The 27,248-nt window shown below is 47.9% G+C and overlaps 1 protein-coding gene across 2 annotated transcripts in view; it reads left to right on the top strand.

Moving 5' to 3' along the window:
* Positions 1 to 27,248, top strand: part of PIGK (phosphatidylinositol glycan anchor biosynthesis class K) — a 115,619-nt gene that overhangs the window by 73,187 nt on the left and 15,184 nt on the right. For both annotated transcript variants that reach the window (XR_014454546.1, XM_083157788.1), the window contains exon 10: positions 18,434 to 18,509. Coding sequence is in view for 1 of the 2 variants with exons in the window: in XM_083157788.1 (XP_083013914.1) it covers positions 18,434 to 18,509 (76 nt within the window). In the remaining variant the exon portion in view is untranslated. The remainder of the gene's footprint in view (positions 1 to 18,433; positions 18,510 to 27,248) is intronic.

Here is a 27,248-nt window from a genome sequence, read left to right as displayed (position 1 = left end):
GCAAATGCCAGAAGGGCCGATGGCCTTGTGGGCCGATTTTTGTGCAGCTACTCCCCCAGCTCTTGCACGCTGGTTTTGTCCCTGCGTAACAAGGTGTGAAAATAATCTGCTTATTATTATCTGCTTATTATAAGCAGCAAAGTTCCGTGGACCAACCGCTTCCTCCCCGCCCAGCCCGTCATCAAGCTGCGCTAACGAGTGATGTCACCGCTGGACCAGACCGGAGGGAGACGCGGCTTCCATATAACTGCCGCCAGCTCCTTCCACAGTCTTCAGCCTCCCTCCCCGCATTAGAGGTAGGGAGTTTAAACATGTTTTAACTCCCGACTTACTGTTATTATAGAAAATGTCAGCTGCCTGGAGCAGCTACACTCGCTGTTCCCGGCCGGTCTGCGAGGGATCATTAACATAGTGTAGGGTATAAAGGTATCAGTAGTGTAGTGTAGGGACTGATCTTATATGTGGAGGGGCTATATGCTGAATAATTATCTGTGAGTGGGACATATGTGCTGTATTATATGTGGGGGGGACCTATGTTCTGTATTATATGTGGAGCGGCTATGGGATGTATAATTATCTGTGGTGGGACCTATGGGCTGTATTATATGTGGAGGGGCTATGTGCTGTTATGCTGTATATACTGTGTAATGGGCATAACGGTGTGTGCCACAAGGTGTAATGCTACTTTTTGTGATGCCACGCCTCCTTTTCACAGCGCAGCTTTGCCGCGCAAGGGTCCCGCCTACTAATGGTGGGCCTGTGTGCTCAAAAATGCCAGGGCCTATTTCTGGTCCCAGTCCGGCCCTGAGTATGTATGTATGTATGTATGTATGTATGTGAGAAGCAGTGTATGTAGGACCTGTATATATGAGAGCGGCAGTGTATGGATATATATATACAGTATGAGAGACAATGAAATACAAAAGAGAGAATGTGTGTAAAGGGGGAGAAATAAAGATTGAAATGCCAATATGAGAGATTAGATAAATACATAGTTCTACCCCTCTGCAACAGATGGAAGCACCGCAAGTGGACTGTATTGGTATACAGTCCTGGTGACCCCACCACCCACACTGCCCCACCAGCCAGCACTCGGGACACACAGAGTTTTACTAGAGGATAGCTATTGAAATAAAAATCTTCCCTATTACAATGCTTGCACTTTTTCATTTGGTGTTTGGTTCGGTGGGTCCAGCCCTATTACAATGCTTGTAATTATTTTTTGGGGTTTGGTGCGGGCAGAGGGGGCTGGGAGGTGGTGATCAATGGATTTGTACCAATGACTGAACAAAACAAATCAATGCCCAAAAGCACTAGCTGCTCAGTACAAATAACCATATCCATATAGGAGCTATCTACTTTATTGTATTGGAAAGAGAACTGTATTTTTAAGTGGACATTGACAATAGAATACAATTTTCATTTTGTGTTAAGCCGATTAAAAGGTTTTTAATTGTTATTGACTGTTTTGGAATGACTCGTCTCACTATTGGTGTTTGTCAAGATTAGAAAACATTGCTATACATATAGCATAAATTACTTTGCTGAGTGATGGTTTGAAGCTCAGGTGTCACAAGATGGGTTATATAGCATAAATGTGCTGATGGTGTGACGCTCAGGTGTCACAGGATGGGTTATATAGCATAAATGTGCTGATGGTGTGACGCTCAGGTGTCACAGGATGGGTTATATAGCATAAATGTGCTGATGGTGTGACGCTCAGGTGTCACAGGATGGGTTATATAGCATAAATGTGCTGATGGTGTGACGCTCAGGTGTCACAAGATGGTTATATAGCATAAATGTGCTGATGGTGTGACGCTCAGGTGTCACAAGATGGTTATATAGCATAAATGTGCTGATGGTGTGACGCTCAGGTGTCACAGGATGGTTATATAGCATAAATGTGCTGATGGTGTGACGCTCAGGTGTCACAGGATGGTTATATAGCATAAATGTGCTGATGGTGTGACGCTCAGGTGTCACAAGATGGTTATATAGCATAAATGTGCTGATGGTGTGACGCTCAGGTGTCACAAGATGGGTTATATAGCATAAATGTGCTGATGGTGTGACGCTCAGGTGTCACAAGATGGTTATATAGCATAAATGTGCTGATGGTGTGACGCTCAGGTGTCACAGGATGGGTTATATAGCATAAATGTGCTGATGGTGTGACGCTCAGGTGTCACAAGATGGGTTATATAGCATAAATGTGCTGATGGTGTGACGCTCAGGTGTCACAAGATGGTTATATAGCATAAATGTGCTGATGGTGTGACGCTCAGGTGTCACAGGATGGGTTATATAGCATAAATGTGCTGATGGTGTGACGCTCAGGTGTCACAGGATGGTTATATAGCATAAATGTGCTGATGGTGTGACGCTCAGGTGTCACAAGATGGTTATATAGCATAAATGTGCTGATGGTGTGACGCTCAGGTGTCACAAGATGGTTATATAGCATAAATGTGCTGATGGTGTGACGCTCTCAGGTGTCACAGGATGGGTTATATAGCATAAATGTGCCGATGGTGTGATGCTCAGGTGTCACAAGATGGTTATATAGCATAAATGTGCTGATGGTGTGATGCTCAGGTGTCACAAGATGGTTATATAGCATAAATGTGCTGATGGTGTGACGCTCAGGTGTCACAGGATGGGTTATATAGCATAAATGTGCTGATGGTGTGACGCTCAGGTGTCACAAGATGGGTTATATAGCATAAATGTGCTGATGGTGTGACGCTCAGGTGTCACAGGATGGGTTATATAGCATAAATGTGCTGATAGTGTGATGCTCCGGTTTCACAAGATGGTTATATAGCATAAATGTGCTGATGGTGTGACGCTCCGGTGTCACAAGATGGGTTATATAGCATAAATGTGCTGATGGCGTGACGCTCCGGTGTCACAAGATGGATTATAAAGCATAAATGTGCTGATGGCGTGACGCTCCGGTGTCACAAGATGGATTATATAGCATAAATGTGCTGATGGTGTGACGCTCAGGTGTCACAAGATGGATTATATAGCATAAATGTGCTGATGGCGTGACGCTCAGTTGTCACAAGATGGGTTATATAGCATAAATGTGCCGATGGTGTGACGCTCTCAGGTGTCACAAGATGGTTATATAGCATAAATGTGCTGATGGCTTGACGCTCAGGTGTCACAAGATGGGTTATATAGCATAAATGTGCTGATGGTGTGACGCTCAGGTGTCACAAGATGGTTATATAGCATAAATGTGCTGATGGTGTGACGCTCCGGTGTCACAGGATGGATTATATAGCATAAATCTGCTGATGGTGTGACGCTCAGGTGTCACAGGATGGATTATATAGCATAAATGTGCTGATGGTGTGACGCTCAGGTGTCACAAGATGGTTATAGAGCATAAATGTGCTGATGGTGTGACGCTCAGGTGTCACAAGATGGTTATAGAGCATAAATGTGCTGATGGCGTGACGCTCCGGTGTCACAAGGGGGATTATATAGCATAAATGTGCTAATGGTGTGACGCTCAGGTGTCACAAGATGGATTATATAGCATAAATGTGCTGATGGCGTGATGCTCAGTTGTCACAAGATGGGTTATATAGCATAAATGTGCCGATGGTGTGACGCTCAGGTGTCACAAGATGGGTTATATAGCATAAATGTGCTGATGGCTTGACGCTCAGGTGTCACAAGATGGGTTATATAGCATAAATGTGCTGATGGTGTGACGCTCAGGTGTCACAAGATGGGTTATATAGCATAAATGTGCTGATGGTGTGACGCTCCGGTGTCACAGGATGGTTTATATAGCATAAATGTGCTGATGGTGTGACGCTCAGGTGTCACAAGATGGGTTATATAGCATAAATGTGCTGATGGTGTGACGCTCAGGTGTCACAAGATGGGTTATATAGCATAAATGTGCTGATGGTGTGACGCTCCGGGGGCACAGGATGGTTTATATAGCATAAATGTGCTGATGGCGTGACGCTCAGGTGTCACAAGATGGGTTATATAGCATAAATGTGCTGATGGTGTGACGCTCAGGTGTCACAAGATGGATTATATAGCATAAATGTGCTGATGGTGTGACGCTCCGGTGTCACAAGATGGATTATATAGCATAAATGTGCTGATGGTGTGACCCTCAGGTGTCACAGGATGGGTTATATAGCATAAATGTGCTGATGGTGTGGCGCTCAGGTGTCAGAGGATGGTTATATAGCATTAATGTGCTGATGGTGTGACGCTCAGGTGTCACAGGATGGATTATATAGCATAAATGTGCTGATGGTGTGACGCTCAGGTGTCACAAGATGGTTATAGAGCATAAATGTGCTGATGGTGTGACACTCAGGTGTCACAAGATGGTTATAGAGCATAAATGTGCTGATGGCGTGACGCTCCGGTGTCACAAGGGGGATTATATAGCATAAATGTGGTAATGGTGTGACGCTCAGGTGTCACAAGATGGATTATATAGCATAAATGTGCTGATGGTGTGACGCTCAGGTGTCACAGGATGGTTATATAGCATAAATGTGCTGATGGCGTGACGCTCCGGTGTCACAAGATGGATTATATAGCATAAATGTGCTGATGGTGTGACGCTCCGGTGTCACAAGATGGATTATATAGCATAAATGTGCTGATGGTGTGACGCTCTGGTGTCACAAGATGCCCTTCAGGTGTCACAAGGTGGATTATATACTGTATCATAAACGTGCTGATTGTTTGTAGCTCAGGTGTCACCATTTTGACCTTTTAAATTAAAATGTGCCCTCGCGAGTGAAAAATGTGCCCTCGCGATTGAAAAATGTGCCCTTCCTGTGGTCAGCACCCTGCCCTAAAAAAATTCTAGAGTGAACACTAGAGTGTTATATAGATAGGAGCAGCTACTGCATGTGTTAGGAGTGTTATATAGAGAAGAGCAGCTACTGCAGGTGTTAGATAGAGAAGAGCAGCTACTGCAGGCGTTAGATAGAAAAGAGCAGCTACTGCAGGTGTTAGATAGAGAAGAGCAGCTACTGCAGGCGTTAGATAGAAAAGAGCAGCTACTGCATGTGTTAGATAGAGAAGAGCAGCTACTGCATGTGTTAGAGAAGAGCAGCTACTGCATGTGTTAGATAGAGAAGAGCAGCTACTGCATGTGTTAGATAGAGAAGAGCAGCTACTGCATGTGTTAGATAGAGAAGAGCAGCTACTGCATGTGTTAGATAGAGAAGAGCAGCTACTGCATGTGTTAGGTAGAGAAGAGCAGCTACTGCAGGTGGTAGTGTTATATAAAGAAGAGCAGCTACTGCAGGTGGTAGTGTTATATAAAGAAGAGCAGCTACTGCATGTTAGGAGTGTTAGATAGATAGGAGCAGTTATTGCAGGTGTTATCAGTGTTAAATAGATAAGAGCAGCTACTGCATGTGTTAGGAGTGTTAAATAGAGAAGAGCGGCTACTGCATGTGTTAGGAGTGTTAAATAGAGAAGAGCGGCTACTGCATGTGTTAGGTAAAGAAAAGCAGCTACTGCATGTTAGGAGTATTAGATAGAGAAGAGCGGCTACTGCAGGTGTTTGGAGTGTTAGGATAAGGGCAGCTACTGCAGGTGTTAGGAGTGTTAGATAGAGAAGAGCAGCTACTGCAGGTGTTAGTAGTGTTAGATAGAGAAGAGCGGCTACTGCAGGTGTTAGGAGTGTTAGGTAGAGAAGAGCAGCTACTGCATGTGTTAGGTAGAGAAGAGCAGCTACTGCAGGTGTTAGGAGTGTTAGGTAGAGAAGAGCAGCAACTGCATGTTAGGAGTGTTATATAGATAGGAGCAGTTACTGCATGTGTTAGCAGTGTTAGGTAGAGAAGCGCAGCTACTGCATGTGTTAGATAGAGAAGAGCAGCTACTGCATGTGTTAGGTAGAGAAGAGCAGCTACTGCATGTGTTAGGTAGAGAAGAGCAGCTACTGCATGTGTTAGGTAGAGAAGAGCAGCTACTGCAGGTGGTAGTGTTATATAAAGAAGAGCAGCTACTGCAGGTGGTAGTGTCATATAAAGAAGAGCAGCTACTGCATGTTAGGAGTGTTAGATAGAGAAGGGCAGCTACTGCAGGTGTTAGTAGTTTTAGATAGAGAAGAGCAGCTACTGCAGGTGTTAGGAGGAGTGTTAGATAGAGAAGAGCGGCTACTGCATGTGTTAGATAAGAGCAGCTACTGCAGGTGTAAGGAGTGTTAGATAGAGAAGGGCAGCTACTGCAGGTGTTAGTAGTTTTAGATAGAGAAGAGCAGCTACTGCATGTGTTAGATAAGAGCAGTTACTGCAGGTGTTAGGAGGAGTGTTAGATAGAGAAGAGTGGCTACTGCATGTGTTAGATAAGAGCAGCTACTGCAGGTGTTAGGAGTGTTAGATAGAGAAGGGCAGCTACTGCAGGTGTTAGTAGTTTTAGATAGAGAAGAGCAGCTACTGCAGGTGTTAGGAGGAGTGTTAGATAGAGAAGAGCGGCTACTGCATGTGTTAGGAGTGTTAGATAAGAGCAGTTACTGCAGGTGTTAGGAGGAGTGTTAGATAGAGAAGAGCGGCTACTGCATGTGTTAGATAAGAGCAGCTACTGCAGGTGTTAGGAGGAGTGTAAGATAGAGAAGAGCGGCTACTGCATGTGTTAGGAGTGTTAGATAAGAGCAGTTACTGCAGGTGTTAGGAGGAGTGTTAGATAGAGAAGAGCGGCTACTGCATGTGTTAGATAAGAGCAGCTACTGCAGGTGTTAGGAGGAGTGTAAGATAGAGAAGAGCGGCTACTGCATGTGTTAGGAGTGTTAGATAAGAGCAGTAACTGCAGGTGTTAGGAGGAGTGTTAGATAGAGAAGAGCGGCTACTGCATGTGTTAGATAAGAGCAGCTACTGCAGGTGTTAGGAGGAGTGTAAGATAGAGAAGAGCAGCTACTGCAGGTGTTAGATAGAGAAGAGCAGCTACTGCAGGTGTTAGGAGTGGTAGATAGAGAAGAGCAGCTACTGCAGGTGTTAGGAGGAGTGTTAGATAGAGAAGAGCGGCTACTGCATGTGTTAGGAGTGTTAGATAAGAGCAGTTACTGCAGGTGTTAGGAGGAGTGTTAGATAGAGAAGAGCGGCTACTGCATGTGTTAGATAAGAGCAGCTACTGCAGGTGTTAGGAGGAGTGTAAGATAGAGAAGAGCGGCTACTGCATGTGTTAGGAGTGTTAGATAAGAGCAGTTACTGCAGGTGTTAGGAGGAGTGTTAGATAGAGAAGAGCGGCTACTGCATGTGTTAGATAAGAGCAGCTACTGCAGGTGTTAGGAGGAGTGTAAGATAGAGAAGAGCGGCTACTGCATGTGTTAGGAGTGTTAGATAAGAGCAGTAACTTGGCTACTGCATGTGTTAGGAGTGTTAGATAAGAAGTAAACTGCCAGTGTTAGAGAGTGTTAGATGAGAAGAGCGGCTACTGCATGTGTCCACTCTGGCGTGTGGCTACTGCATGTGTTAGGAGTGTTAGATAAGAGCAGTAACTGCAGGTGTTAGGAGGAGTGTTAGATAGAGAAGAGCGGCTACTGCATGTGTTAGATAAGAGCAGCTACTGCAGGTGTTAGGAGGAGTGTAAGATAGAGAAGAGCGGCTACTGCATGTGTTAGGAGTGTTAGATAAGAGCAGTAACTGCAGGTGTTAGGAGGAGTGTTAGATAGAGAAGAGCGGCTACTGCATGTGTTAGATAAGAGCAGCTACTGCAGGTGTTAGGAGGAGTGTAAGATAGAGAAGAGCAGCTACTGCAGGTGTTAGATAGAGAAGAGCAGCTACTGCAGGTGTTAGGAGTGGTAGATAGAGAAGAGCAGCTACTGCAGGTGTTAGGAGGAGTGTTAGATAGAGAAGAGCGGCTACTGCATGTGTTAGGAGTGTTAGATAAGAGCAGTTACTGCAGGTGTTAGGAGGAGTGTTAGATAGAGAAGAGCGGCTACTGCATGTGTTAGATAAGAGCAGCTACTGCAGGTGTTAGGAGGAGTGTAAGATAGAGAAGAGCGGCTACTGCATGTGTTAGGAGTGTTAGATAAGAGCAGTTACTGCAGGTGTTAGGAGGAGTGTTAGATAGAGAAGAGCGGCTACTGCATGTGTTAGATAAGAGCAGCTACTGCAGGTGTTAGGAGGAGTGTAAGATAGAGAAGAGCGGCTACTGCATGTGTTAGGAGTGTTAGATAAGAGCAGTAACTGCAGGTGTTAGGAGGAGTGTTAGATAGAGAAGAGCGGCTACTGCATGTGTTAGATAAGAGCAGCTACTGCAGGTGTTAGGAGGAGTGTAAGATAGAGAAGAGCAGCTACTGCAGGTGTTAGATAGAGAAGAGCAGCTACTGCCGGTGTTAGGAGTTTATTGAAGAAAAATATAATTATGTGAAAAATGTAATCTATGTAAAAATTAAACAATAAAAGTGCTATACAGTACTAAAATAAGTGTTCTATTTTGATGTCCTGAAGCAGCCCGGCTACATCAATTCAGGGGTACCCAAATCCCGCCCATAAAAATCACCTCACACCTTACATATTGTATAAATTTATAAGTCTTAATGCTGGCCACACATCAGACCAACTTTCCCCCCAACCATCCAACTAGTTGGTTGGATGGAATAAAAACCTGGTACTGGATGTGAGCAAATTGTTTCCCAAATCTGAAAATGGACAACGGTCACTCAGACAATGTCCTGTAGTTGGACCTATTTGATTTAAAGCGTTTCACTGAATGTTTCTGTCCATTCTCCTGAGTTTGTGAGCAAATAGCTTATTGGCATTTAGGTACATTTACTGAGATGCCAGTTCTATTGAAATTAGGTTGTTGCCCATAGCAACCAGTGACTTTTATACCATCATGTATCTTCTGTTTTATTTCATCTTTCCTTACCTGTCCAATATTGTGGCCTCTGGTGACCTCACTAACTTTGCTCTTCTGCTGGGTCTCTGTAAAGTCCTCTGTGAATTCCCATTTCCATGTACAATACTCTCAACAACGCTCTGTACAAAGCCCCCCCCCCCCCCCCCTTCTACTTCTCTGAGTTGGTCAGGAAATCCTCCATATCCTTCTACACCCCTACTGTGTACTGCCAATGGCCAACCCCCCCCCGCATCACTCCTATAGAATCCCGTACACCGGGCTGTGTAGGACATGGCGCCAACCTGACCACTCTCTTCCTCGACCTCCAGTCTTCCAAGCGCTCTCCTGAGAACTTGCTTTTCTGGGTTTGTGTATCCAGCTGATAGATCTACAGTGTCTACATAGTCCATCAATCGGTCAACATGCGACAGGGCCACAAGGTTGACATGATTTTTTCACAATAGTGCCCAAAGCATGGCGGCCGAAGCATTAGACCATGGGTCCTCAAACTGCGGCCCTCCAGATGTTGTGAAACTACAAATCCCAGCATGCCTTGCCACAGTTTTAACACTCCCTTATAGCAAAACTGTGGCAATGCATGCTGGGATTTGTAGTTTCACAACATCTGGAGGGCCGCAGTTTGAGGACCCATGCATTAGACTAATTGAGGGTCAATATTGTCAGGTGTCGACATTAACAAAAGTTTTTTGAAACCTCATGTCAACCTTTTGAATGTTGACCTTTTGACCCTGTCAACCAGGCCGCGCCAATGCCGTCCACTTGCTTCCGGCGTTACCCCCACACCTGGCCGTCGGACCACATTTTGGAGGCACCCCTGCCTCCGGCCTCACTCCCAGCCGCACCTCTCACCATTTCATATGTAAGTTAATGTGCAGCACAGCCGCTTTGCGGAGCAGGGATTTATATTTTTAATTAGGCATTCCTGCTGTCGATCCATCCATCCATAACCCTGTGCTTGTAGACACTGTCCATCCTAAATCCACCTCCTCCTCCCGCTCTATCACCCCTATTGTGTCTGCTGGTTCCCCTACATCTGTTATCTATAAGGAGCAGCGTCCTCCTGGCCTTGTGTCTGTATGTTCTGCTTTGTGTCTCGGTGTAATTGCTGCTTTCTGTGATCTCTTGTACGGTGTCTCTGCGCACTTGTCCTTAGACGTACCTGTATGATGTACAGTAACTGGCTCGTTCCCATGCTAATTTGTTGTGTTTTGTGTATTGCTGACTGTACATGGCTGCGGTGTCTGGCACCTCCATAAATCAGTGTTGATGTGAGATCATTATTGTATTTTTTCTGCTGTAGAGCACTATCCCTTGGTCGGATTCGTCTATCCTTTGGAGCTCTCCTGCTGTGTGGTCAGGTAGCGCGGCGCCTGCAGAGAGCGAAGGCTGGAAACAGCTCATTGGAGTTAATGCTGGAGTATTCGGTATGCCCCAGAGCTATATAGCCCCGCCAGCTATGCGTAATGTAGTCAGGATTGTAGCGGGAGTGTGGGGCTGTGTAAGATCCCTACGTCCGCTCCGGATAAGACGAGAGACCAATGTAGCTTATGTTTTATAAGCAGCATATTTAAAACAGAAACTGATTAAGGAGGTCAGCACCTGTCCTTCATCATAGCTGGCCCTCGGGCTCTTTTATTAATGTCTGCAGCCTCCGCTAAGCTGTGGTCTGTAGGATTCCATCTACATGGCACGTCTGTTTTGTATCTCCGGGCGATGAAAAGAAATCTGCCTTGAAGATGATGATATTGATTGAAAGTTGAGTTCTCTTTCAAATAAACATGGATGTACAGTAGCCTGGCGTCCGACAGACGCGATCTGCTGAGTAGCGGGTGTTTCCTTTCCTTTCTCGCAGGGTTTGGTCTGCGCAACCTGCAGAATAATATGCATGAGCATTGGCGTCGGGTATCGGCACTCACAGAAGTGCTGCGGCTGAAGCACACGCCTGTGCGGATTTCTGCCCGTAACATGAATTAGTCTGCGGCGACTTCTGAGCCAGAACCTCCACTGACCAAATGCTGGAAAAGGGTTCATCGCTGAAAGCCATTGTGGGCCTGATTCAGATCTGCGCACAGGCGGGGCTGTCCATTAATGCATCCAGCAATGAAAAGAGATGAGATATGGACAGGGAAGACATCGCCCATAGCACCTTTGATATAGCATTTATTAATTACATTCTATAAAATGATAGGTAGAAGCTGATTGGTTCTTATAGATCATTTATCCAATGGTCCAGTTCTCTCCTCTCTCCACTGCTTCATTCATTCAACCCATAGGGGCACATGTACTAAGCTTCGGAGAGCAATAAAGTAGCTGGAGATAAAGTCTGTCAGCTCCTAACTGTCCGTGTTCTAATGCAGCCTGTAACAAGGACAAAAGTTTGACGGTAGAAAAGACCAACAGGTACAAAGTCTGCACATAAATGGTCATATGTAACGGACATACGTTTTTAACCATTTCACAAAGTTAATTTGCAATCACCCAACATCTGATGAAACCCACCCCCATGTGCAGCTGTGGTGTAAGCCTTGACTGACTAGGCGCTGCGAAAGACCGCGGGGAGATCGGGACGGGACAGGGAGCCGCGTGCCGCCCACTCAGTCTGTAATATTTCTATATCAGGACCACAATGGCTACATCTTATTTCATAACACCGTTGTCCTGTCACTAGGAGATCATGATGACACTGCTTCAGCGGGTTGTTACTAAGAACGCGCGTGTAAACCCATGCTGGTAGGAAGCGTGCACAGATAATGATACAGCGGGTACACACTACATGATACGCGTGATAATATCGTTTAACGTTATCCTGCAGATCCGCGCTAATGTCACATTCTCCTGTTTTACACGGACTCCATGCTGTCCTCATTAGTTGTAAATAGAAACGGTGCCCTCAGTGCTGATCAAGGCCGGCGCTGGCATCACATACCCTCCCTGGAAACAACTGGGCACGCTTGCGGTTTCTCTGGCACACCCAGAAAACTGAAGATAACTACCCAGAAATAGCAGCTTTCTCTGACTCAGAGCGACAGGGTTGCGAATGGGTTCATTCTTTTTTGTTGCTGTTTGGTATCACACATGCGTACTGCAACTCGTGCGTATGTGCAGTCTTTCGGTAATTGTCCGGCTTGCGAATTCGCACAACAGCAATTAACTCTGAATCGGGCCTATACTCTTTTTCCCTGTGTGCCCTGTATGTGAGCAAGCCGTTCACTTTAAGAGACTCAAATATAAATCCTGCAGAACTCTGCTGCTTAAGATACAGATATGATCAGAGATATTGTAGCCCGCAGCATCTGTGGTGTCTTTAGCTTCATATAATTACTTTCATCTCTCTTTCATAACATTGGAATTGATATTTAGCTCATGCATCATTTGCTTTGGAAAAATTGCACTTTTAGATGGAAAGCTTTGAAAGCAGCGCAGACCGCCGCCCTCATCTTGCGTTATTATTGCTGGGAGACATCGCTGCAGAGTGCTCGGGACCGGGGACTACATCAAACAGCGCCGTTTGGCATCTGTGTGTTATCTGCTCAGATAAATATTTGCAAAACTAATAACAGTCGGAGCTCCAAATTTTTATTTGAGTTAATTACTTGCAGCAGAGAAGAACGCAGATCGATGTGTGATGAATACAGATAATTAGAGGCCGCGCTGCTGGACACGGCGGATCGTCGTTCTCATTTTGTGTGATTATTGTGTATCTGTAACTTACGCACAGCGGAGACGGGCGATGTGTGCACAAAGCAACTTTCAGCCGGTTATTTCTCAGTGGTGTCACCAGGGTTAATAATAGTGCAGAATTGAGGGGTTGCTTGCGGTTAATGCAGGGGGCATACTGGGAGGGGGTGTGGTAGAGGAACGATGAAGACCATTGGACGAGAGATAGACGGTCAGAGAGAGGTTATGTTGTGGGATTGGATGACTGGTGACTTCTGTGCTCTACATGTATGGTCTGTGAAGTACAAACCGCTACCATTTAAATAGGTTTTCAAACATTCTTCTAAACAGATTCAGTCACCAAGTGAATATTGAAAGTCATGATGTGGTTGGCAACCAAGGCGATCGCGGCATCGGGTGGAGAAAGCATTTCCATTGGATAAAGAACATAAGACGTTTACTTTGAATCACCACGGAGGGCCCGATTTAGGAGCGGCTACATATGACCTCATAGCTGCGATTTAGAGTGTATCTGCTGTACGAAAATATGCAAATGTTGCAGCCATCAGTGTTTGTATGGAGAAGCCAACTGAAGGCGTCTAATATGCTGCCTGTGTTCAAAGTACAGAAAATAATGGATATTCTGACTGTCGGCGGTAAAACACTGTGGCCACATTCAGGATCATAGTCGCAAGCTGTTAGGCCCCTGCAGCGCCGGCATTTGAGTCTCTACAAACGCTCCCGGCCTGTCACCAGCTTTATAGATAAATTCGCTCTGTGGCCATGCACCGCTTGACCATGGCATCACCAGCGCAGTACCCAGCGTTCAGTAATCTATCCACAGAGTATAACCTCAACATTGCATCAATGACTGGATCTGGCCCAGAGACAGAACGCAGGAAGGATGCCTATATATATACTATATACACCACATGAATATTCTGTATGATATACACAATGTCACGTTTCTGAACGGACCATATAGAGCGGGGTTCCGGTGAAATAATTTGAACAGTTTTTAATAAATTTGCACTTTTAGGTTTACACCTATTTAATTTCCAGTGTAACAAATGAAATCTTCCATCAGTTTCCAACAAGTCATTTTAATCAGTGCTGATCATAATCTGTTAAACCATTTTAATTCTCAGCAGTTGCTAATGTTCTATTCTAGATCCGAGCCAATCTCTGATGCTAGTTATTTTACTTTTTCCTAATAATTATGCACCGCGCTAGTAATGAGCATGCAGAGGTAGATGTAAGGACAGGCATTACGTGAGGGTGCCGGGGTCACAGCCAGTGATCGGTGTGAGAATGGGGAGAGGAAGCCAGGGAGTCAGTGCCAGTGATCAGTGTGAGAATGGGGAGAGGAAGCCGGGCGGTGATAAGTGTGATAATGGGGAGAGGAAGCTGGGGGGATCAGAGCCAGTTAACAGTGTGAGAATGGGGAGAGGAAGCCATGGGGAAGTCAGTGCCAGTGATCAGGGTGAGAATGGGGAGAGGAAGCCAGGGAGTTGGTGTGAAAATGGGGAGAGGAAGCCGGAGGGGGGGGGGTTAGAGCCAGTGATCAGTGTGAGAATCAGGAGAGGCATCCGGGGAGTCAGAGCCAGTGATCGGTGTGAGAATGGGGAGAGGAAGCCGGGTGGTCAGAGCCAGTGATCAGTGTGAGAATGGGGAGAAGAAGCTGGGGAAATCAGAGCCAGTGATCAGTGTGAGAATGGGGAGAGGAAGCTGGGGGGATCAGAGCCAGTGATCAGTGTGAAAATGGTGAGAGGAAGCTGGGTGGGTCAGAGCCAGAGATCAGTGTGAGAATGGGGAGAGGAAGCTGGGGGGGGGGGGAGGGGGGGTGAGAGCCAGTGATCAGTGTGAGAATGGGGAGAGGGAGTCAGTGCCAGTGATCAGTGTGAGAATGGGGAGAGGAAGCCGGGGGGTCAGTGCCAGTGATCAGTGTGAAAATGGTGAGAGGAATCTGGGGAGTCAGTGCCAGTGATCAGTGTGGGAATGGTGAGAGGAAGCTGGGGGGATCAGAGCCAGTGATCAGTGTGAGAATGGGTAGAGGAAGCTGGGGGGATCAGAGCCAGTGATCAGTGTGAAAATGGTGAGAGGAAGCTGGGTGGGTCAGAGCCAGAGATCAGTGTGAGAATGGGGAGAGGAAGCTGGGGGGGGGTGAGAGCCAGTGATCAGTGTGAGAATGGGGAGAGGGAGTCAGTGCCAGTGATCAGTGTGAGAATGGGGAGAGGAAGCCGGGGGGTCAGTGCCAGTGATCAGTGTGAGAATGGTGAGAGGAATCTGGGGAGTCAGTGCCAGTGATCAGTGTGAGAATGGGGAGAGGAAGCTGGGGGGGGGGGGGGTGAGAGCCAGTGATCAGTGTGAGAATGGGGAGAGGGAGTCAGTGCCAGTGATCAGTGTGAGAATGGGGAGAGGGAGTCAGTGCCAGTGATCAGTGTGAGAATGGGGAGAGGAAGCCGGGGGGTCAGTGCCAGTGATCAGTGTGAGAATGGGGAGAGGAATCTGGGGAGTCAGTGCCAGTGATTGGTGTGAGAATGGGGAGAGGAAGCTGGGGAGTCAGTGCCAGTGATCAGTGTGAGAATGGGGAGAGGAAGCTGGTGAGTCAGTGCCAGTGATCAGTGTGAGAATGGGGAGAGGAAACTGGTGAGTCAGTGCCAGTGATCAGTGTGAGAATGGGGAGAGGAAGCTGGTGAGTCAGTGCCAGTGATCAGTGTGAGAATGGGGAGAGGAGATCAGTGCCAGTGATCGGTGTGAGAATGGGGAGAGGAGGCCGGGCGGTGAGTGCCAGTGTGTGCAAATCTCTGCGCCTAAGGCAGGAACGGGCAACCTTTGGCCCTCCAGCTGTTGTTGAACTACAGATCCCATCATGCCCTGCTATAGTTTTGCTTTGTGCCCATGGTTAAACTGTTGCAGGGCATGCTGGGATGTGTAGTTCAACAACAGCTGGATGGCCGAAGGTTTCCCATCCCTAAGCCATGTAGCGCCTTGCAGCCTCCTCCCAGTGTATACAGCAAGTGTTTGCAGACCCAGACGCCAATTCCCTGACAAACAAATGCATATTCGTCACCATAGAAAGAAAGCCTTGCTCTGATCTGTGTCCATATTGTCAGAAGCAGACTACCTGTCATTTATGGTGTGCACCAAACATAATGTCGGAAAGCATTACCGCGTTACTGTCAGCAGGTGGCAACGTTAAAACCATTAGACTTTTTTGAATTTACTATTTTTTTTTTTTTTTACAGCAATGATAAAAGAAAAGTATTATTTCCGCAGAGTTTTCAGTTCTGCATTACAACATTCACTGATATAATAGTACCGATATAAAAAAAAAGTCTGTATGTTTGTAAGCCAGCCCCCCAGAATTAGGATACATGGCACTGCAACTTTTCTAGCGGTTATTGCTCTTATTTATCTAATAGTGTTACATCGTATCAATGTGTTATATGTGACTATGGTGTTTTATAGCTGTTACAGATATTTGCTTGCTTAAAGTGTTAACTTTTTACACATTCATTTTTTTCTTTCCATTTCAATGACCAGCTGTTACTCCGCAAGGTGTGAAATACCAGCAGCTGTGTGACAGCCTATTCCTCTAGTGCCGCCGGGGAGTGCGTTACGTGTAGTGACTGCAATCATCTGCTGGTTGTGCGTTCTTGTTCTTGTCTGATCTCACTTCGTTACTTTCTGTCTTATTGCAGTGTGATACCAAGTTGTGTAGCTTGTAGTGTGATAACAAGTAGTCAGCCTCTGGCCGCGCTGTAGCAGGGAACAGATATAATATGTCGGCGGATGTAGCGGCGGTCTGTTTTATATGTCACACATACTGTACAGCTGCAATGGAAGGAAGTACTGCAGTACTTAATATCCTATGAACGGGTGTTTCTTAGCCAATAACATTGCAGTCATGTGTGATGTCATGCATATGTGGAGCGTCTCTCTCCGCCATCAGTGACATCATCCGCCGGCTATTCCAACTGACCGATCACTCGCGGAATTAATACATGAATAAAGCCACAATTCGTGGGCTGGGGACGCACAGAAAAAGGAAGATAACCATGTCAACCAATCAGATTCTTCTGATCACTTTATAGAATGTACAAAACAAATGACTGCTAGAAGCCGGTTGCTATAGGTAACGTCCCTACTTGTCCTCTGTAGGTGGTGTGATCCACTGTTTCCTCCAGTAAGTCATGTGACAAGTCATGTGACTGCGTTTTGAGATTAATGAAAAGTGCAGCAAGTTGCCTCCTGATAACTGGCATTACAAGTTACAGTGCCTAGAATCTCGCAGAATTAAGTTGGAAGTCAAGTCTGACTCTATGGAAAGCGTTAGGTTTTTGGGTCCCTGCGCACTGTAACCGGTGGTCGGGGTTAGCTGCTTCACTTATTGGTTGACTGGTCCAATTAGGGGTACGTAATGCAGGGTAGATTAGGAGTTAGGCTGGTGTGCGTCTCCCCCGTCGCGAATCCTTGCCGACGGACCCCTGGCTACTCACCTCCTCTGCAAGGATTCGTGACTGGGGAGACGCACACCAGCCTAACTCCCACTCGCGACCTCTGCCAGACGCTCCATGCCCCTGACCGTGGCCTCCGACTAACAAGTTAGACGGCGCACAGCCAGACACCGGACTTAGTCAATCCGGCCCGGGAGAAGGAAGCACACGGAGCGCCCAGACCTAGGCAGCCACTTCCCCCACACCCCAGCTACCTCCTAGCACCCCGCGCCCACCAACGACCTCTGAGCAGAAGCCGGGTACCAGCAAACACACGTCACCGACGATACGCAAACCAGCAGGACCCCAAACTCCAAGACCATCGCACAGACAAGCGGGACGCCGCACCTGTGCACACGCCATCCCACCCCAAAAAAAAACCCATCCCCCACCACCCTCCGCACACCCCCATTGTTCCACCCCGGACCCCGCATCCAGTTCAACCTCTGGGGACCCACCGGACTGGGACATTCTCCCCCCCCCCCACCCCCCATGTTTTGTTACCATTGTCTGTAATTTATCCTATTACTGTTATTATGCATATTTGTACCCTTGTATATTATCTGCATTACTACCAGTAAACCCTTTTTTGAAACACCAAAACTTGCCTACTATTTATACCGCCGCACCCAGCACCGAAGGGGCCAAGCGCTACACTTAATCTACCCTGCATTACTCACTCTATGGAACTCTCTTCCCTGTACTGTTCCAGAGACTCCTGTTCTAGAATCTTTTAAAAACAGACTCAGGACTTTTCTGGGACTCACAAGTTTCACTAATCTCCCTTCTGTATATCCCTTCAGTATCTTATTATTTTCTGGTACGCACGCGTTTCACTAATCTCCCTTCGGTATATCCATTCAGTATCTTATTATTTTCTGGTACGCACGCGTTTCACTAATCTCCCTTTGGTACATCCATTCAGTATCTTATTTTCTGGTACTCACGCGTTTCACTTATCTCCCTTCGGTATATCCATTCAGTATCTTATTATTTTCTGGTACGCACGCGATTCACTAATCTCCCTTCGGTACATCCATTCAGTATCTTATTATTTCTGGATTGTATCCTGTTCATTCTGTCTGTTAAGTGCCTCGAGTCCTATATAGAACAGCTCTATAAATTATTGCAAAATACCAAAAAACCTACGCCCCTCCATGCTGCTCCCTACGCACCAAGTGCCACTAATTGTTCTATTGTCACAGTGCTCGTGCTGGATTTACGGGAGGGCAATGTGCTCCCCATTTTGTGTGTGCTTGTACCATAAATAAAACTATCCGCATTTATGGAATTTCTGGCTATTTGCAGCTCTTGTCCTGCGCTGACCAGATTGCATACTCACTACTGATCTATAGGGATGATTATTTACTGCAAACATGTCATTAAAGCCTTGTTTTGTTTTGTTTCAGGCTTTTCCATGGCGATTCGGTGGCGGACCTAGTGACGTACGCTAACCAGCTGCCCGTGTCGGAGATTATACACCAGGTAACACGTGTTTTCTGCCTCTGCAGTGCACATGGTTTTGCCCATTTTGAGAACAAATTTGTACTGCGATCAGGTCTGAATAAGGGCCTAAGTGCTGGACACAGTTGTTTATCACCCCTGGTCTCCCATCCAAGGTGACGAATGATCATGGGGGATATTACATTTTTGCATTGTATTGCGCATATCGCGCTTCGTGTTCCTTCTAGGAACTGTAGCGGGCAGGGCACTGTTGCACAGGGGTAGCACAAGGGGGGCGGACCGGGCTCGCCGACGTCACTGTTGTGGGCGGACCCTGGCTGCCGACATTACGTAAAGCCCAGCCACCGCCATCATGAAAGGGGGCAGGCCTTGCCCCGCCGAAGACGCTGAGCTGCCGGGGAAGCGCCGGGCTTTGCCATCTATGGCGGAGCTGGGCTTCCCCGTGCACACCGGTGGGGACAGACAGCAGGCTCTTATAGCAGGACGCCCAGCTAAAACAGCCTAGAGGAACACTAACGCTCATTCTGGTCAGGTGTAGCCGCTATGCACAAATGTAATTTAGTCCCTTTTGAGCACTTGAATGGGTTGTTTTTTGCTCACTTCAGCTCGTGGCTGCTTTTTTACAGCGGGGCTTATTTTTACTGTTGATGATTTGTTTTTTACTGCGTCGCTTTTTTCATTCCTAACTGCATTTGTGTTGGTGACACCACATTGTGTTTAGGAAGCCGCCGGATGCCATTGCGTTAATTTTAATAGCAGTGTGATTATAGCGGCTTTCAGAGTGCTGATTGCCGACGTGTCGGTGAGCAACGAGCATCAGCAGGGCTCATTGACATGCAGCATTTCGCATTGTGCATAAATATCCCTTTATAGCAATTCCCATTCACTCCCATACAGCACAAATTGTCCTGCTCCGTATTTAAACAGCTTTTTGAGCAGTTCCTGTGATTTATGGAGCCCGGAGACCGGTACAATAAGTCTGCACCGCGATCACTTTAGTAAGGAAAAAAACAGAGGCGCCGTAACAATGCCAAGAGTCGTCCAGCCGGGCCGGGGAGAAGTGATATATGAGACCACCATAGTGCAGCGCATAATGAGAATAAATCCAAGGCGGTCACGGGTGCACACGGAACACAGCGGCAATAGTTCTTGTGGTGATTTAGTGATAACCGTTAAATGTGATATTTTGCCAGACAAGTACAAGCACATAGTATAGTACAGATCGCCGTTGGCAGCTGAGGAACGCGGGAATCCACAGACATAGCCTGGGGCAATCTTCTGTTGTGTTCTGCGTCACCAATGCGTGCTTGGGATCTCCCGCCTCAGCTCCCCGGTCTCCAGACCCCTGCGCTTTAACGGCCTGTCGTAATCACTCGCCAAGTGTTTTATTCATGTTTATCTGAGCTCTCTAGTGGCTGTAGGCAAGTGGTTGGTGAATTAGGATAATTAACTTCACCGGAGCCCTAAGGCCGATGTGCTGTGCTGAACGAGCGGAAAATGGAACTCCTCACCAGTGGCGGTAGCGTTATATGTCCTTTGGAGATTCATTGTCATTGAAGACTGTTAAAAATACCCTTGGATGGTGGCTGCGGCGCGAGCGCGGATCGCTTGCTGGCGTTAATGCGGATTCCGGCTTTGAGGCAACATTAGCTGTTAATTTAGTTTTTTATTTCTCTTACGTGTTCCGGTAACTGCGCTTTGAATGCAAAAATAACTTGTGAAAGGTTTAACTGTTTGCGCGGAAAATGACACTTATGCTGTGTACACACGGTCCGATTTCCTTTCCGATGTTGACGATATAGTCAACATCAGATCGGCATCGGATGCAGATCGCAAGGGTTTTAACCCTTGCGATCCCGATCCGATCCCAAAGCGCGTTCACGTATCGGAAGCCAGAAAGTCTTGGCTGCCTTGTCTATATAGTGCAGATCTGCACTATATAGTCAAGATAGGATGCAAATCGGATGTGCCTTAAGATCCTATCCACGATCCTATCTGACCAGATCATGGATAGGATCTTAAGGTACATCTACCGTGTGTACACACCATTAGGTTGGATCGTTATACTTAGAACTGCTGTCTGGTTGGATCTTGCACGTGGGTGGGAGGATTGCGCGGGTGCACCTGATTGCGTTCTGCATTTTGTGTACCCGGCTGCTGCGCTGACTCAGAGCTAACTGCCAGTCAGCGAATTTGCAAATCGAGCGATCATGGAATACCGGCGCATTCGTACTATACGCATTTCACACATGCGCGAGCCCAAATAGCAACCGATAATGCTTATGGATCGTAAACGCAGTGTGTCAGGAGGTTGACTGATGGGAAGCCGGCATTTTGGGGGTGGTAAAAGGCTGTTTTGTGGATTTGCATCTGTCTACTTGCAGATTAAAGATCTAGTCTGAATCAGGCCCTTCATCTCTGTCTCGATCTCCAAACGCAGGAGCAAAGTTGTACAGAGCTGTTGGTGGAGCAAATCTTTACCGCTACAGTATGTTCCATACGGCGGCGCTACACCCCTGTGATGTCCCTACTAGCTGCTTAACCAACATTAAAGTATTGACCATATTTGTTAATTTCCCAAAACAGTTGAGTCCAATTTGCGCAGGTGGCCGCAGCACTCTGAGCAGAAATAAAATGTTGGTTCCCAGACAAATAGATGGGAATACCGAGTTAAACAGGTTTTTATGTGCGGTTGGCTCTGCCTGTTATATGGCTGGTCCTCCGCTGTGTTTTTACAGCTGCAAACGACCCACCAGCCTGCAAATGTCACATTAAGAATTCTGTCTGCGCGCCGGACTCCCTGACTAAACCAATTGAACAGCGGCGGAGGCACAGAGTCGATACGCTCCGAACAGCAAGTGTGAGCAATGAAACAAGTTTGCGGGTAGCCTAGAATAGGCAAATAGAGACTTCACGGAAGGGTTCCCCAGTAGCTGGCACCTCCAAAGAGAGAGCGAGGCGAGCGGAGGTGACCTTTTGCAAAGGCGCCCATATGAAATGTCACAGCCGTATTTTTAGGATAATGAAAGAATAACTCTGTGCTTCATTAGGCTGCTTAACACAACTGGAAATGCGCGGTGTCCTATCATTCCTGGTCTCCGAGCGCGCCTGGTTTTACATTATTTAATAATAATTTTATATCTTTTTCTTTCTCTCAAATCTTCCACCGGTTTAATGATCTCAATGTGGTTTCGGGAGGTGGAAATTGCCGCCGATATCCGTTCATACCCTTCCGAATGCGTTTTTTAAATCTCCCGGGATGCACAGCAGTATCGAAACCGCCACCAATAACGCCGCATCCTGATGCCGCAGGGGAGGGCGTGAAAGCAAAACAGTTTTGCCGAAAAGCGTCTTTTCATGTAACATAATATATTCTCCTTCTAAAAACTTAATTTGCTGTAAATGAACTTATATTTCCAGCGAGAATGCCTGAAAGAGAGCACAAAGGGAGGCTTAGTGATTTAGTCTTCCATCAAATAAACCACATAATTAAAAAAAAAACCCGGAAGATGGGAAAGCGCTGCTTGAAAGCCTCCCGTTCCCTCCCACGGGGACTTGAGATTAGAGACGTTACAAAGACTTCGCACAGAAATTGGGAGATAGAATTAATTTCTGCTTAAGTAGGAAAGTGTCAAAAGTCTATTATGTTAATTTTTCAATTTTGCCTCCACTAGTCACACATTTTAAAATGGTTGCATCCCGGAGAAAACTGTAATTAACGTCTATTTCTGCTGCAGAACACGATAAAACAAGTGTCAAGAGTCTAGCTCACACCGCACGAGTTGTCCAGATTATAGCCATTGTCATCTTCCCTGCTGCTTACTTCTGTGTGAGTGGTATTTGTGTGGTGTCCAGTGCCGCAACTAGGGTGCCGCTACACATATCGTTGCAGGAAGGGGGGGTGCTATTGGTGAGACTTATTATTTATCGGTTTTAATTACTTTCACTTGTAGCTGCCCTCTTTGATGCGTGGCATCTCCTCGCCGCCCCTGTCTCCTTGCCCCACCTCTTCTTAGCTAATGCGTATCCAACATTCGGGAACGTAACTCGAGAGCTCTTGGTTACTTGGTCACACTGTGGTTATGTATTAAGCCTGCCAGGTGATGAAGTGCAAGGTCATAATGCACCAGCCAATCAGCTGTGTTTAAAAAGTGACAGGAGTTGATTGGCTGTGGTGCATTATCACCTTCCACTTTATGACCTCTCTATACCATTATCAGGTTTCATACACCTGACCCACTGTTCTTTATTACATTTCAAGATGCTGACATGTTGAGGATTCAAACCCATCATGTGGTATTGCGGTCAGGCACTCTACTCATGAGTGTAGATGTGTTTATATGTACAGATTGAGTGTTCCTCATCTGTATATTGAAAAACCGAAATATATCCTTTTATTTTTATTAACCTCTCTGTACCATTTTTCATACTTGCCTGGTCCCCCAGCATCCCAAATGATCCCTTATCCAAAATGCTCCTGGTCCTGAGCATTTTGGATAAGGGATACTTAAAATCTCTTATATATTTAGCCAGATTTGTCACTCATCCCCTGTGTGTATAACGCTGGGCGGGGTTACAAGAGTGATTGACAGCATTATACACACAAAGTTTCTGCCTGCCTGCCGGTGTTCTACACACCACCACCCCCTTTGAAAACACCGCCCACAGCCAGGGCTACAGTGCACGCCCACCATCCACCATTATACACCACAGCCAACTGGTGTAGGTGAGCGGCGGGTCTGCCCGCACAACCCCCCCCCCCCCCTCAAGCGAGTCTACCCGCATCCCCCCCCTGTCTCGCCCGCACCACATACACACACACACCCGCGGTGGATCTGCCACACCCCCCCCCGCACGCAACACAACACCCCCTCCAACAGCAGTCCTGCATCCACGCAACCCCCCCCCCCATCATCAGCAGGTCTGCACAACCCCCCCCTTGAGCAGTGGGTATGCCCGCACCCCTCGCCGGCCCCCGCTGGATCAGCGGGTCTGAGCGCTTGGGATACACATACCGACAAAACGGTGAAAGAACCTAGTAGTATTTATCTGTGGCTATTGGTATATTCCGACCCCCTGGCAGATGTTTGTGGCTAGTTATTGTTACCATATAGTGGTCCTGTATGGTGCATTGCATTGACTTTCAGTGTGTGTTATGCTTTCTTTAATTATGATAGTGTGTTAATTGACTGTGGGGGTACATAGGCATTATCCGGCCCTTGTGTCCCGGAGCACAGACCATGATCAGATCTTAGCGCCTTGAGAATCGTCAGACTGACGGAGATACATATTTAGTTTGCTCACTATTATCTATCTAAATATTTAGACACTGGATCAGCTGCAATCGAGTGACCCAAACATCCTTGTACATCCAGTCTGTCGCCAAATGTCTAATACTGCTGGTTATCTGCTGATGTGGAGGGGTCTGCAAGTCACACAGCCGGTGGTCCACAATGACATCACATCAAGTCACTGCGCAGTAAACTAATGACTATCGCACGTTATCCCATAGATTCCATTAGGTGGGTTTAATGCGGATCTTTCCTCATAGTTCCAGAAGGCCACATCTGTCATTTATCGCTGGACTAGAAAAATACTCAGCGGGGTCCCCAGCAGCACAGAGTATATCAGGATGTGATGTGTCAGTGAGGACAGGGCTGCATGTGACAGGGGCAGTGACATGATGTGAGGAGGGGAATGGGGGCAGCAGGAAGCCACAGACTGAGAGTTTTATATAGTGGGAGGAGCAGGGTCCCCAGCAGCACAGAGTATATCAGGATGTGATGTGTCAGTGAGGACATGGCTGCATGTGACAGGGGCAGTGACATGATGCAAGGAGGGGAATTGGGGCAGCAGGAAGGTACAGTGACATTTGTGGGTGTGGGAGTGTGTGCGTGTTGTTTAGGTGTGTGTGTGCAATAGTATAGTAGGGTGTTTTTGAGTCAGCGGCTCCCCACTGGCGGAGGTCGCAACACAGAAAAACAGGAGGCTGGGTAGTGATAGGGGTGTGTGGGCATAAGGGGGACTAAAGAGGAGGGTGGGAGATACTGTGCAGCTTCTGCCAGTGGGTGAGGGTCTAGCGTGGCAGCACAGGAGTACAGGACGGTGGCCCTAAATGTGTCTCCTACTACTGGGTGTTAGGGTGCATGAGAGCAGGAGGCTGGGCTATGAGGCATGATAGGGTTATGTGGGCAACACAGCGTGAATCGCGGGAGGGTGGGTCGGGGGGGACGGACGGTGGTGCTGCGAATTGCGGGAGGGGGTAGCGGGGGATGGGGGAGTGGGTGCTGCGAATCGCGGGAGGGGAAGTTGGGGGGGTCCGCCAATCGCGGGGGGGGGTGCAGCGAATTGCGGGAGGGTGAGGGGTGGGTGCCGTGAATCGCTGGAGGGGGGGGGGTGCGAGGGTTTGCTGCGAATCATTGGAGGGGGGGTCACGGGGCCGGGGGGTGCCGCGAATCGCGGGAGGGGGGGTCGTTGGGGGGGGGGGGGTGCCGCAAATCACTGGAGGGGGGCCGCCGCGAATCGCTACAAGAAAAAATCAACACAGAAAGGTCAACACATGTAAATGTTGACATAAGTGTGGCACTTCATTGGTGTCCATGTCGACACATGAGAATGAATATGAAAACATTCAAAAAAATGGAAAATATATCTTCAAAAACTCATGTCAACCTTTTTCATTGTTGACCATAGCCATGTCAGTGTTTTGCTTGTGCAATCCTGGGTTTGCCGTGAATCATGGGGGGTTGGGGGGTCCGCGAATTGCTGGAGTGGCGGGGTGCAGCGAATCGTGGGGGGTTAGGGGGCCGGGGGTTGCCGCGAATCTTGGGAGGGGGGGGTCGCGGGGGGTGCCGTGAATCGTGTGAAGGGGGGCTGCGGGGGGTCGAGAATCACGGGAGGGGGGTCACGGGGGGGGTGTGTGTGTGTGTGTGTGCCGCAAATCACTGGAGGGGGGGTTGCGGGGGGGGGGGGGGTTTCACTTCAATGGTGTCCATGTCGACACATGAGAATGAATATGAAAACATTCAAAAATTGAAAAATAAATCTTCAAAAACTCATGTCAACCTTTTTCATTGTTGAACATAGCCATGTCAGTCCTTTGCATGTGTCATTTAATCCTGGGGTTGCCGTGAATCCCGGGGGGGGGGGGGGGGGGGGAGGTGGGGGGTGAACACAAATCGCGGGGGGGGGGGGGTTCTGCAAATTGCAGGAGGGGGGGTTGCAGGGGGTGGGTACAGCGAACTGCGGGAGGTTGCAGGGGCGGGGTTGCTGCGAATCGCGGGAGGGGGGGTCACGGGGGCACAAATCGCGGGAGGGGGGGTACTGGGGGTTGTCGCGAATTGTGGGAGGGGTGCCGCGAAGCGCGGGAGGGGGGGTAGCGGGGGGTGCCGTGAATGGTGGGAGGGGGGGTTTGCCGTAAATCGCGGGAGGGGGGGTCGCGGGGGGTGCAGCGAATCGCGGGAGGGGGAGTGTTTTGCCGCGAATTGCGGGGGGGGGGGGGGGGTAAGGGTGGTGGGGGGCGCTCACATGGTGGCTGTGGAGTAGGTTCCTGGGCAGCATGGGGAGGCAGAGGGTGTCTGGCACTGTGGGCTCACTGGGCTGGTTCTCTGTCATGTGAGTCAGTCATGTGAGTCAGAGGCTCCACCCAGCGTTAGACACACACTCACACACTTTTAATGACAGATGTAGCCAAATATATAAAAGATGGTGGGAGGAGCAGGGTCCTCAGCAGCACAGAGTATATCAGGATATGAGTGATGTGTCATTGAGGACAGGGCTGCATGTGACAGGGGCAGTGACATGATGTGAGGAGGGGAATGGAGGCAGCAGGAAGCCACAGACTGAGAGTTAAATAGTGGGAGGAGCAGGGTCCCCAGCAGCACAGAGTATATCAGGAGACGAGGGATGTGTCAGTGAGGACAGGACTGCATGTGACAGGGGCAGTGACATGATGTGAGGAGGGGAATGGAGGCAGCAGGAAGCCACAGACTGAGAGTTATATAGTGGGAGGAGCAGGGTCCCCAGCAGCACAGAGTATATCAGGAGATGAGTGATGTGTCAGTGAGGACATGGCTGCATGTGACAGGGGCAGTGACATGATGCAAGGAGGGGAATTGGGGCAGCAGGAAGCCACAGACTGAGAGTTATATAGTGGGAGGAGCAGGGTCCCCAGCAGCACAGAGTATATCAGGAGATGAGTGATGTGTCAGTGAGGACAGGGCTGCATGTGACAGAGGCAGTGACATGATGTGAGGAGGGAAATGGAGGCAGCAGGAAGCCACAGACTGAGTTATATAGTGGGAGGAGCAGGGTCCCCAGCAGCACAGAGTATATCAGGAGATGTGTGATGTGTCAGTGAGGACAGGGCTGCATGTGATAGGGGCAGTGACATCATGTGAGGAGGGGAATGGAGGCAGCAGGAAGCCACAGACTGATAGTTATATAGTGGGAGGAGCAGGGTTCCGAGCAGCACAAAGTATATCAGGAGATGAGGGATGTGTCAGTGAGGACAGGGGCACCTCCACGCTGCCATGGTGGCCGTTGCTACACCTTGTGTGAAAGCAGAAGATGAACAGATTAGCAAACAGGCTCTTTTAGTTTTACATTACACATACATTATGTTCATTACCCTTCTGTTACATTATTTATTACTCCATTATTATGATTTGTGACTTCTCTTCTGCACTGGACACTTTCTGTTGTGTGATAGGAGCCCTATCAGTGTGACGTCCCTATTCCGTGTGTGTGCTGTTCACGCCT

Source organism: Crinia signifera, chromosome 8 (genome assembly GCF_055691185.1).
Source record: "Crinia signifera chromosome 8, ASM5569118v1, whole genome shotgun sequence".
Taxonomy (NCBI): domain Eukaryota; kingdom Metazoa; phylum Chordata; class Amphibia; order Anura; family Myobatrachidae; genus Crinia; species Crinia signifera.
The sequence above is the reverse complement of the archived record's forward strand: the minus strand, read 5'-3'. Positions and strand labels throughout refer to the sequence as shown.